The sequence below is a fragment of the Hoplias malabaricus genome, chromosome Y (assembly GCF_029633855.1).
Source record: "Hoplias malabaricus isolate fHopMal1 chromosome Y, fHopMal1.hap1, whole genome shotgun sequence".
NCBI lineage: Eukaryota > Metazoa > Chordata > Actinopteri > Characiformes > Erythrinidae > Hoplias > Hoplias malabaricus.
This window is the reverse complement of record NC_089820.1, coordinates 61,030,816-61,044,309: the sequence shown is the minus strand read 5'-3', so window position 1 is coordinate 61,044,309 and position 13,494 is coordinate 61,030,816. Positions and strand designations below refer to the sequence as shown.

At 42.2% G+C, this 13,494-nt stretch overlaps 1 protein-coding gene across 1 annotated transcript; it reads left to right on the top strand.

Moving 5' to 3' along the window:
* The first annotated feature begins 1,244 nt into the window (after positions 1 to 1,244).
* On the top strand, positions 1,245 to 7,949 carry LOC136679114 (suppressor of cytokine signaling 6-like). Its single transcript, XM_066657417.1, has 2 exons — positions 1,245 to 1,595; positions 2,878 to 7,949. The coding sequence occupies exon 2, from the start codon at positions 3,010 to 3,012 to the stop codon at positions 4,591 to 4,593; it is 1,584 nt and encodes a 527-aa protein (XP_066513514.1). The 5' UTR covers positions 1,245 to 1,595; positions 2,878 to 3,009; the 3' UTR covers positions 4,594 to 7,949.
* The last annotated feature ends 5,545 nt before the right edge of the window (positions 7,950 to 13,494 follow it).

Here is a 13,494-nt window from a genome sequence, read left to right as displayed (position 1 = left end):
AGACCTCCTTTTAATCATTGGAGAATCTACACAATAACACACACTGAGACGACTGCCGAACCTCCTGAAGTTATTTTTTCTCCCAGGTTTTTTAGCTAGCCCTAAAACTTAAATCAAAATGAGGAACATTTACACGTGTTTGTCAAAATTTGGGTGGCCCTGATCATTTTAAAGCATCCACAGAAAGGTGTGCACAGACATTGAAGACTTTTTTTTACCCTGTATTCTCCCCAGTTATAAGTAGGTCTCCTCCAAACACATGAGATGGGACAATGGGCCACACGCTTCAAATGAGACATGTAAAGCAACTGCTGCCAGGGCAACACCGTTGCTGCCCTACATGCTTGGAGTAGAAAATTAACTGCCCAAATCGATTATAGCTAGCAGATACCAAATGGATCACATTATGCTAAGTGAGACAAGTACATAATGATATTTTTATATAAAATCTGCATATTTTGTATTAACTTTGCACACCTCATCCTGATCAGTGTTTTAAAGGGTCTGGAGCCTACATGGACAGGTTGTCAGGATATTGCAGGACGTCACACATTCACACCTGTGAACAAATTCATCCAATATGTTTTTGGACTGTGGGCACAAAACAACAACAAGTGTCAATGTTTGAAAACACTAACCTGTTCAGCCACTGTGCCGCCATTGTTTGCATATTGTTGCTGTCTTCATTCACTTACACACTCACTCACACATAAGATACACCTGAGTAGCCAGTTCACCTACCAACGTGTGGTTTTGGACTGTGAAAGGAATCAGAAGCAACCAGAGGAAACCCACTTAGACACAGGGAGGGCACACCAAACTCCTTTCAGTCACCCGAGCGGGGCTCGAATCCACAACCTCAGGTCTATTATGCATCAACTTAAATTAAAATGAAATGTTTTATATATTTGAGTCCCATGCCATTCTTGAGAGAGTGACAATACTGAAATATGTCACAGATTCAGAAATAATCATTACATATTTATACATTCAGTCGTCTTCTGTCATCTACAAATAGTAATTATGTTATAAATTGTATTTATATTATATAATAAAATACATATTAAACAAGTATCTTTTTTAACTAAAATGTTAAAAAAATGTTAAATGTCTTTTTCTATAATGCGTTTCTAAAATCTCTGCGCAACTTTGTCTTTATTATTATTATTATTACTTAAAAATAAATTTCCCCAAATAAAATAAAAATCGAAGGCAGCTTTGCGCGCTTCTCGGCCGCCGTAGTGACGCGCCTATGTTCGGGGCTTAGCGCTGTCTCCCATGATGCAACAGCAAACAAAGAGGAGAACGGAGGACGGCGCAGAAAAAGTTTTAAACGCGTTAAAATTCACCAAAAAAGCTGCATAAAGCCGAAATAACCGAATGATCCGTGTGTGCGGAGTCTTACCGAGAGACAGCGTCTTTTTCTGTGTGAGAGTCACGGCTGTTTCGGCCGGTATTTGGGGAGAAGGGGGATGTTGTAGCTGTGAGCGCCGCAGTCCCAGTGTTATTGAATTAAACTCCGCTTTAACGGGGTTTAGTCTCTTTACTGTTTCTTAACATGAGGCTCAGCAGCTGACAGCGTTAGGAACCGAAAGGTAACCTCCTCCTTATTTCCTTTATTTACCTGTTAATTCACTGTTCTTCAGATGTTCTTGTGTTTGTGTGCTCCCTGCTTCTGCTCCTCAGTAACGAGGCCTTACACCGAAGACTGTCTGCAGTACTTTGCCTCTCATGCATAAAACACGCTTAATCACGCAGCCCTGCTTGTGACATCCCTTCACAATACAATTAATGGGTGCAAACTACTCAGTAATACGTGGGAGCGACATATTAAGGCATGGGAGTGAGATATTTATTAATTCCTTCACACTCACTAAATATCTCATACCAAAATATTAATAATGCCATGAGTTTATTAAAAAGGGGTGTCATCAGCAGGGATCCGTATTAATAGACAAAAGTGAGCCTGTTTTATGTGAATATATGAGTGCACTTTGTTTAACACCCGTTTTGAACATACCTTGGTCTAACTTCTGTAGACACCAGGACAGTTGGGTGGTTATAGCAATACATTTATGATTAATCCCAGCATTTTAAAATGAATCAGTGTTACGTTTCTGTGATTTGCCTGGTGCTGCATATTTTAAAATCTTCTGGTCAATGGTTACATTAATATTAATTTATCTCTCCGTGAAAAAGACATTTTTCTATAATATTTATAAGAAAATCACATCCTAGTGCTTTAGTTGTGGCTCAGATTTGACTCTACATTTTTACCTTCATTTAGTATACACAGATCTGATCATGCTATAAGTCCCTGTCGCCGTCTCCTCCCACCCCTCAGTCGTTTACCTGCAGTGTGAAAAGTATTACTGCTTTAAAATGGTAGTATTCAGATTCAGACATCCAGGGTTTCTTATGTCATAAACCTAAAGAATCAATGGTGTCAGCTTGCAGGGTGGGGGTGTCAGGCTGCAGGAGTGAGGCAGAGGTGGGGGTGGAACATAGCTGCGTTTTTAGGAGGTTTTAAACAATGTCAGGAGGTGGGACTTTACATTTTCTTGGACCAAGGTCATGTAAAAAATAGGTTTGACAATTGAATAAAAGAAATCTCTTATCACAATAAGAGTATACTCTCATTCAGTTGTGTATTTACTCTCATTGAACTCTAATTTTTTGAATGAGAACAGATGAATACATAGAACACACACAACTGGTTCGAAGGGTCAAATTAAGAAAATGCATCAAGTGCTGAAAATGATGATAAAGTTAACTGTGACCCTTTTGGCGTATATATTAAATCTTTGTATTATGTGGCTATTATAAAGTTATTTGTGTTTTGATACATGTATTTTTATACTATTTTATTTTCCCTAGGCTTGGCAGTTGTGGAAAGATCTGCATGACTAGCTATGACCAAGCATTCTCGTTCACCTTCCTCTTTTCTGTCCTTCCTGGAACCTTCTGCGTGAGTCATCCTCTTCCAGCAAAGTGGAGGAAGTATTCAGGATGAAGAAAATTAGTCTCAAGACAATAAGAAAATCATTAAACATAAAAGGGAAAGACGAGAAAGCTGTAGAGTATGCTGTATCCCAGCCGGACCTGTCTGCCAGTTTCCCTGCAGAAGATTCTCTTTATGGAGGCTGTTATGGCAAGGATCTTGTTGGCAGGGACTTGGACAGCGAAGAGGCAAAAGGATCCAAATCCCGCTCCAAAAGTGAGGGCCTCATGGGAACGTTGAAGCGCAGGTTGTCCACAAAACAGAAACCAAAGGTCAAAGGGAGTTCGCCGTCCGTTTGCTCCATAGATGACGACACGTTCTCCTCGTCATCTGCGCCCATCACTTTCAGCGATTTGAAATCGCAGCATTCTTCCCGATCTACGTCTCTTCGAAGCCACCATTACAGCCCTACGCCATGGCCACTGAGGCCAACCAACTCGGAGGAAACCTGCATCAAGATGGATGCCAAGGTAAAGGCCCTGATCCACTCCTCCGGCTCCAGTCCAGTGCTCAACGGCATTCGGAAAGACTTCCTGGAGCTCCAGAGAGATGGGCTGTTCGAAGAGTCCAGTGGCTCCTTCAAAAGTTCCAACCCCCAGAACGGTGATCTTCACCTGGAGATGGAGGATCATGTGCCTGTAGTCATTGGTCTAGCAGCTCAGGATTACATACAGTACACAATGCCTTTAGATGATGGACTTTACCCTGAGGACGGGTCCCGTTCTTTCTGCTTAGACGGTACTTCACCCATGGATGTGGGGCCACAGACCGAAGGGTGTTCTCTTCACGTGGATGAGGAGCCCATTGACCATGATCTCCTTTCACCAGATATTTTTATGGAGCCTTCTGTCAACAGACTCTTTTTGAACACTGCAAATGCCTTGCTGCAAGGCTCCAGGCTTGAAGCCCCCCTTTCCCCCTTGCTACCTCAGGTTCCTGGAGGTCAACTCTCCAGGAGCCTTTCTGGATTGGACGGTACACATTCACAAGTGGCAGAATCAGTCATCCACCACCTTAGCTTTGACCCCAGCTCAGCTCCTGGGGTCCGGCGGGTCTATGATGCGGTCCAGAACAGTGGGCCAATGGTGGTGACCAGCCTCACAATGGAGCTAAAGAAATTAGCAAAGCAGGGATGGTACTGGGGCCCCATCACGAGATGGGAAGCCGAAGAGAAGTTGATAAACCTTCCCGACGGCTCTTTCCTGGTTCGAGACAGTTCAGATGACCGGTACCTGCTCAGCTTAAGCTTTCGCTCGCAGGGAAAAACGCTCCACACAAGAATAGAGCACTCCAACGGTAGCTTCAGTTTCTATGAGCAGCCGGACGTAGAAGGCCACACCTCCATTGTGGATCTTATCGACAATTCCATCCGGGATTCGGAAAACGGGGCCTTCTGCTACTCAAGGTCGCGCTTACCCGGCTCGGCCACATACCCCGTCAGACTGACTAACCCTGTTTCGCGGTTTATGCAAGTGCGCTCGCTCCAGTACTCGTGCCGCTTTGTCATTCGCCAGTACACGCGGATAGACTTGATTCAGAAATTGCCTTTACCGAACAAAATGAAAGATTACCTGCAAGAAAAACACTACTGAACTGTTTGGGAGCTGACACCCTTTTGTTTCTTGCACTTTTTTTGGGATGACGACACAATTATTTACGGTTTTGCAAACATTCTAGGGATCATCGGGTGCCATTAACCTTCACGTTTTGCATTTTTTGTCTGAAGAAAAGGGTGATGTTTGTTCAGTGTTTAAGAATAAGTAGTTTTAAGAATGTGGCTAGAGTGATCAGAGTGTATTACCGAAGTATCTTCTGCATGCTTGTTTAGAAATCTGTAGAATTTTGTTTGTTTGTTTGTTTTTTTCTTTTCTTTTTAAAACCCAGGTTTTATTTTCCTGAAAAGAGCAATCATGAAACAGAATAATTTTCTTATACATGTACTACCTGTTAAATAATTTTAGCAAAGAAAATAGGGGCTTTGTGAGAGGTGCACAGTGGTATTTTGCCTTAATGATGTCAATTTTTTGAGAGGTTAAAGTGGGAGTTTCTTTGGCAAGAGTGAATGAAGAATGGCTTGATTTGTTCGTTGATTTTAAAATACAAAAAGCACTGTTCCATCAAATTAGCGTGGTCGTCTTTTGCACTATAGAAACTTAGGCTAACACATCAAGTCTACCCTGTCCTTTTAAAAGAAACTGTATGCACCGCCATGGAGTTACGTGAATAAGCTATATTAGCTGGTCACATGTTTCAGAGATTACACGCTCTTCACCCTAATGAACGGTTTGTTCATTTTTATTTATTTTAAGTTCAATGCTATAGCACACATGAAGCCAAGGACAGAGCGGACTAAACTTGTTACAGGATTGGTTTGACTTTTGTTTGTTTTTTAGGGTGTTTGAACATTTGTAATTGTTGCTGTGTTATCTGTCCTTTGCTTGTCTTGATGGACAGCAGAGATGGGTAGTTCAGATCCAGAAAATGAAAATCATTCCCAGGAGTTTGTTCTTACAAAATCCAAGAATTTTACTGTCTGTACCTGAATTACCCAATAGAAACAAAATTAACGGTACAGTGTTTTTCCTTTTTCTAATTGACACTGGTGCATGCTGTAACAACAAGTGTATGTACGGTTCTCCATTTCAAATTACCTCCCTCCTTTTTTCTAGTTTAGTCCTAGAATCCTATGCAGGCCTACATTCCTTGTTTACATTAAGATGTCTTGGTTCGGTAGCACACTTTCTGGTCTGAGCTCGACATCCCGCACCCGGAAGACCCGCACAGATTTCTGGTTCATTGCGATTCTTGCCTGATCTTGTTGCTGCGATTTAACGGAAAGTATGTTTCACTGAAAAGGCCACATTTACAGTTTTTACACCTTTACTTTTTTTGAGGGGGAATTATGTGATTTTATTACAACATTCAGTAGATGTTTACGCGGTTTGATAGAGCGCTCATATGTTCAGTCCATTTGGTTTCATCATACAAAGGACTAAACACACTGCATTAATCGTGGCCTTTTGTGCTTAGCTGATTGTCGAGGCGCAAATTGCGATAAATTATTCATATTCCATCATTTCTGCAGCCTTACTAAAAAGCTAATACGCAGTCAGCTGTGGACTGTAAAATGACAGAGCTTAATAGTAAATGGAGAGTAAAAGCACCCACTGCTGTGTTTCTGGGATGGTGAGTTTGCCTCTTTTTTTTCCTCTCCCTTCTCTCCCGCCCCCCTCCTCTGACTTACTATCTTGTATTTACACCACTCACCAATGCTTGCCTTTAAATGACAAACGTGGTGTTTACCCACAATAGAAAACCTAACATAAGTCTATTTTCTTGAATATGACCCCTTCAGTCCACTCAGACTGGAAGTTATTTTCTTCTGGATGGGGAGCCTGACGGGTGTGATATTTGTAGGTTGAGATGCCAGTTTATTAGGTACCCATACCTTAAAGTATTTCTCCTAAACACCTGTCAAACAGGTTTACAGTTGGCTGTGCTCCATCTGTAGCTTCACATTTATAAGTATCTATCAACCACAGGACCAACACTTTCCAGGTATTATTCGTGTGGTGGATATTAATCACCCAAATTATGTCTAGTCAGTGGTTGTCCAAAGGCCTTATAAGTCGCCCTCGGGTCAGTGACTAGACCCTGAATATCTCCTATTTTCATCAAACTTATCTAGAAAAAAAAAAGCCCAAAACCCTAATGCCTTAAAAGTGACTTAGATGGAACTCTACACCGTCATTCAGGACGCACACATCTATGCGTCCTGCCTCTACCTTCACTCACACAACCTCTGCTCAGCTGCAGCTCAAAAGCTCCTTGGGTTTATGATATCAGATGCTGTTGCTATCTAAATTTGTCAGATTGTCTTTGGAACACTTCAATTTCAAAGTAGAAATCCTCGACTTCAAGCTTAAACCTTTCACTAAGCTAAGACTTTCACTTCGGGGGCCTTTAACATGGTCACTTTTGTTTGGGTGGTGGATAATCTTGAACATTTCTTCTTCATTTTACATCTCCACTTATTTTCACATTAATAAAGGTTCCAAAAGCTGATTATTAAATCTTATAAAATGGTAATGTGTGTCTAATAATGGGTACCTAATAAACTGGAAACTAGTATGAAGAGTATGTTCTCGCAGTACTGCATTGGGAAGATTTGTTTCATTGGCTTCTTCTGATTACTTGAATATGACTTGGTTTGAGTTGAGCTTCACTTTTGAATGTGTGGATGACGATGTGTTGCGGTATGTGACAGTTTTGGAAGTGAGATGAGCGTTTCCTGTGTTTCAGAAGGATCCGTGTGCTGTATTGTGATTTTGGGATCATGTAAGTTCTGGCTGGTAACACGATTTCCATGCGTTGAGACTGAGGTTTCTTTTTCATTCACATTTGTCCAGCTTTGAGTCAGCCTCAGTGTGTTGTTTGCCTTGAAGATGAACATAGGAAAAAAAAGTAAGGGATTATCATTGATATGTGGTGTGTTCACTTGTGTTGTAAGTGATTTAAGGTGGATTTTAAAGTGGATTCCTGGTCAGCCCTGTTGCGGCTCTTCAGGGATGGAAGTATTTCTGCGAGTTCTTTCATCATTCTTGGTACGTTTAAGATAGTGTGCTGGAATTTACAGCGTTTTATTCCTTTATTCTGGAGTCGTAGTTTATTCATAAACGTTAAAGGACAGAATATCGGTGTAAAACGCTGGAATGGGCAGGTGTTTCTCAGATTTGGGTTGATTTCGCTGTCGTGCTGTTTGTTCCATTGAAATGCGTGGTTGCGATTTTGAGGGGAAATCCCTTCATTTTCCTTTTTCAGATTTTCAGTAGAACTTTTGTTGGAAGTTCTAGAGTATTTTGGATCTTGAAAGGGAAAGCTGTGTACTGATTTATTGCACATTTTGAATTAAATGTTTCTTTTTATATCTGCTCTAAAAATGTAAATAAAAGACTTATTCTCAAGCTTGTTTATGGTGGTTTTTTTTTAATATATTTTTAAAATAACTGTTATTCTTGTCTGTCCACAAACCATCAGCATATATTTATTTATATAATTATAAATTTGGAATGAGTTGTGGTGGTGTGTGATCCAGAATAATTCCGCAGACGTCAGTACCTGCCATAAATAATGCTCTCTTGGCAGCTATCAAATGTTCAAAGCAATGTTCCAACACTAGTTTAAAGCCTTCCCAGAGCACAAGCTGTTACTGCGGAGATAGGGGAATAAACCGATTAATACCCTTCGTTTCAGACGTAAACGGGTGGTCACAAAATTCTGGCCATGTTGAGTGGTTGTGGGAGTTGTAGGCAGGTGGCGGTCCTGCTTTCCTCTTCCTCCAGTAGTCTGCAGGACTCAGGAGGGCACTTTATTACACATGAAGAGTCATAATTTGGAAGCGAGTCTCCTCCCTCTGAGCGCACTTAATTGGTTCCTGTGGAAGCTGGTGTCTGTAATGTTCTCCTATGAGATGCCTCTCAGCTTCTGACTCCGCCCAGAAAAAACACCGCTCTGTTCACACACCGATCACAGCAGCTGCTGCAGGTTCGGCCGGACCTGGGAGATGTGGATGAGCAGGACTTGGACCAGGTTCAACGGCTCCTAAATGTATAGTCGCATATTCAGAGGATGCTGGGTGTTGGAACATTGCTCTAAGGGGTTGATAGCAGCTTCAGAGAACACAAGCCCAATTCTCCAGAGCTTGACCTTGGGCTTGTGCAGCTGATCTAGAGTTTTCCATTCTATTAGCAATGCTTATCTATGAAGAATGCTTCTATTCAAGCTGTGCTTTCTGTGTCAGCTACAGTTCCACCTTAAATATATATTTTATTGGTTTTATGTGAGTGCCAGTTCTAATTGTATTTGGACAACAAAGCGATTCTGACTCTGAGGGAGAGCCAGTTAGTTGCAGCCAAATTTAGCCTGCCATCTTTGTGTATGAACTTTTTTGTAGAGGAGAAGAAAGTGGCAGATAAAGGGTTGTTTTTAAGAGCGTATTTTTTTTCCCTCTGGCCTTGAAGCAGAGGTGTAGGGGTGCCCTCTCTTTTTCCCTGGCTCAAATCTACCTCACTTGATGTTGGAAACACACGCAACGCAGCCCACAGTGAATACTGTCTTCTATAAATATTCATGACACCTCCGTCTAGCCTCGGGAAGGGGATGGGGGGGTAAAAGGAGGCATGGAAAAACAGACCCTGTTTTCACTGTTCTGTCTCTAGCTTTAAATATTAAAAGGTAGTTACCGTTTTCAAAATTGTGCATGTGTCTGTTTGGCTCAAAGGCTGATTAGTCCTGTTATTTTCACTTGTTTCTGGATTATTATCTTGCTTTTCCCCAGCTTCCCTTTTGTTTTTGGTGCCAGGACTGGATTGCGAGAGAGAAACGGGGCCACCCTCTTTCACCAAGTCTGTTTTTGAATTGTCATCAACAACCGCAGTCACGTTTTTGGCCCCAAAAGTCTGAGCGCCTGCAGCACAAACTTGACTCAAAGGTAGACGGTAGTGTTAGGGGACAGAGGTGCCTTTATGTGCTCGCGATGGTTGCACATATTTTGTATGCAGTTTCGGTCAAGCGTGTTTTCAGAAGTGACGATATGACACCACTGTGCGAGAGTGAGGTGTGTATTTTGTTGTCATTTTTACTTTCCATTTGTTGTAGAAAGTTGATGCAATGCGTTTTTAAATAATCTTTTTTTCGTTGTTTTGTTGCAGATTTTTTGGGCAATTTATTGGGGTTAAACATTTGTGCATTCCATTCCTATTCCATTCCTGTTATTTTTTTTCAATAGAAATAAATTGATTCAATGAAAATGAAGTATCACACAGAAAAACACTGAGCTTCAGCTGATGAGAGTTTAATGATATTTTCAGTGATGCTCAGAACTGCCTCCACTTGCCACTGAGCTTTGTAACATGCTCATGTGCAGCTGCTTCAGAGTGTGATTTTTCTGTGGGTGCACCATAAAGGACTGAATCCACTCATTGTAATGGGAGTATACACTCAACTAATGAGCTGAGGCTGGAGAGGAACACTGGAATGCAGGAAACAGGTTGAAAATGTAAGATATGAGCCCTTTAATCCTGTGCGCCCCAGTAGGGTGTTCAGTGCCCTTGGCAAACTGCGTTTTCTCTTTTTTTTCAACAGTAGAAGCTGTATTAGCTGGAGATGGAGTAGATGGAGGGGTTGGAGGAGAAGGAGGAGAGGCTTCATGGGGCTTTCTCTCAGGCTCCAAGGCTCTGATGGAGAGAAAGGCCCGCAGAGCAGCGTCTTTTCTGTCACTGTCGCTGTCTTTATGTGAGAAGTGTGCCATCTGCCAGCGAAGCCCCAGAAGACCTCTCTCGGAGCCCGCCATGTGTCTGCACATTAAAGCCAGGTTTATGCATCCATCCCTCTCTGAGATCTACCTTGAAGAGTGCAGAATAGGCCTTTTCCAGATGTGGCTCCGAGCTCCTTGTCATTAACATTCAGCCGGAGCCTGGTGGAGGATACTGTACACTTCCCTGCCGCCGTTGCAGGTGTGATCCAGAACGCTTCGCACTTCATTATCAATTTTTTTACTTTATATAGGCCCTGTACCCTCCAGAGATAAGCAGCAGAACTCTAGCATGGACTGGTGATATGGGCATGTGTGTGTTTTTTGTTTTTTTTTAATTTTCAGCTGTTCTTATCTTTTCTCTTGTCTATCACTTTATCACATTATACAGTACCCATGTCTGTCTCACAGTTATTCTTGGTATGAATTTATTATGCTATCCACCTTGTCGCAGGAAATTAGAGACAGTTACAGACATATTTCCAACTATATTACAAAACATCTCCAAAAAATTGAAACATTACTGACCTCTAATTCTGATTATGAACTGATTATGAATGTCCAGTAATAATAGAATCATACCAAACTGAAAACTGACACTAAGGTATGGGGATATCGCAGATGAGTCCATCTTGCAGGCATCACATACAGGCAGGCTCTGTTAAATCATCCATCCATCCATTGTCTGTAACCCTTATCCAGTTCAGGGTCATGGTGGGTCCAGAGCCTACCTGGAATCATTGGGCGCAAGGCGGGAATACACCCTGGAGGGGGCGCCAGTCCTTCACAGGGCAACACAGACACACACACATTCACTCACACACTCACACCTACGGACACTTTGAGTCTCCAATCCACCTACCCACGCGGACACAGGGAGAACACACCACACTCCTAACAGACAGTCACCCGGAGGAAACCCACACAGACACAGAGAGAACACACCACACTCCTCACAGACAGTCACCCGGAGGAAACCCACACAGACACAGGGAGATCACACCACACTCCTCACAGTCACCCGGAGGAAACCCACGCAGACACAGGGAGAACACACCACACTCCTCACAGACAGTCACCCGGAGGAAACCCACACAGACACAGAGAGAACACACCACACTCCTCACAGTCACCCGGAGGAAACCCACACAGACACAGGGAGAACACACCACACTCCTCACAGACAGTCACCCGGAGGAAACCCACGCAGACACAGGGAGAACACACCACACTCCTCACAGACAGTCACCTGGAGGAAACCCACACAGACACAGGGAGAACACACCACACTCCTCACAGACAGTCACCCAGAGGAAACCCACACAGACACAGGGAGAACACACCACACTCCTCACAGACAGTCACCCAGAGGAAACCCACACAGACACAGGGAGAACACACCACACTCCTCACAGACAGTCACCCAGAGGAAACCCACACAGACACATGAAACTCTCTTTTCATGATTATCCCAGACAAAACCATCTGTCCTCTTCAGTATGTCAAGAAATCCAGATGCTAGAATTGTATTACACACCAGAAGTAAATAAAACAAGACAAAAATAAAAGCGGCTCAAATTGCCACAGTCCTATTTGTTCCCATCGCTCCTTGCCCCACAGTGTGTTCAGTTTTAAATCCTCCTGCTATAAATCAAACCTTTTACAAACTCCAACACACAGGTCCTCTAATGCCATAGTCTTCTGTCTGTCCTGAACGCAGACTGGTCACTGCTGGGGACAGTTTTGCTGTGTCATGACCCCCCGAATTATGGAACACAGCGCTCTTTGCCTCTGTTCTTTATTCACCTTCTTTAAAGCTCAGCTTAAAACATACCTCGCTTTACAACACTCACCCCTTCCATGGCCATTTCACCCCCCCCCCCTAATTAACAGTAATTAGTATTATTATGTGAGTAGAGCCCTAAATTAACAGAATGATCTCTGCCATTAAAGAAGTTGAATGCTTAACTAAATATTACAGTAAAGATGATGGATGCGACTAATTGTGTTTGTGCAGGGAGCTCCTGAGGCAGATGGGAAGTTTAGGACGCTGGAAGAGGAAAGGATAACTGTTGACCAAAAGAAAAGAATGAAGCTCCATATACAATAAGAGAATTGATTTGCACCTATTAAAAATACATAAAAAATAGATGGCTCATAATAAAGAATGCTGTAAAAATTATGTAAATCTCCACGTATTCGGTTTCTCTGTCTTCTTTTAGGGCGAGGTGTTTTTTTTTTTTTTTTTTTGTTTCTGGCACAGAACATCAAATTAGCGGAAAGCCTGAGGGCCCTCCCTGGAGGACCCAAACACACACACACACTCACACCCTCACACACTGGGCTTGACTGCGGTCAAACCACCAACACTCGCCTTTGGAGAGCACTCCTAATTAATTGACATTTCTGTGGACGAGGAGAGAGTCCAGATTGCATTAAGAAAAACATGCCTGCAATTAAAAGAGCTGGAGCTTCAAGCCAAACAGCCCCCTTCCCCAAAGCAGAAAAACAGTGGACATGGGAAAACGTCTCTCTGGTCGTTAAAAAGATGCAAGCTCCTGACCTCCTGGACTACGATAATTTACTGTAGATATATGTGTAAAATTATCACAGCCAGCCGTAAAGAGAAGTTCAGCTCATTCATAGTGTATTGTGACTGTTGACTCGTAGAGTGCATGGCTTTTTTTAACAGGTCGGAGATGTACGTCTACGCAACGTTCTCAAAAATTAAAAAAACGTTTTATGCAACTTTACTGGAGTAAAGAGCGAAATTCAAACTTTTAGCACAGAGTGATAGAGCAAACTGGACAATAATGGATTCAAATCTAGGGATTTAAACAACACTTTGTTCACTTGTTCAAAGCATTCCTCTGCAGTTGTTAAGTGTTCATTGTTGGCACTGACACAAAGCGAATCATAATAAAAGCTCCATATATAACAGCACTGCCTCATTTGTCTAATGTTTATATTAAAATTGGCTTCTTAGAAGTGCCCTTTAGAAGAATATCACTTGCGTAAAAGGACTCCTCTAACTTTATACGATGCATGATTTTGAAAATAGAGCTATGAAGGGAAAATGATGCTTTTATATTACGTTATTATGTGTTATCAATTAAAGAAATGTCAGAGGCTCGTAACAATGTTTACAGTATCTTTAATTATAGTCTTAATTACATTAATA

Excerpts from the sequence above, each read along its gene's own strand:
- LOC136679114 (XM_066657417.1), top strand. The coding sequence starts at position 3,010 with ATGAAGAAAATTAGTCTCAAGACAATAAGAAAATCATTAAACATAAAA.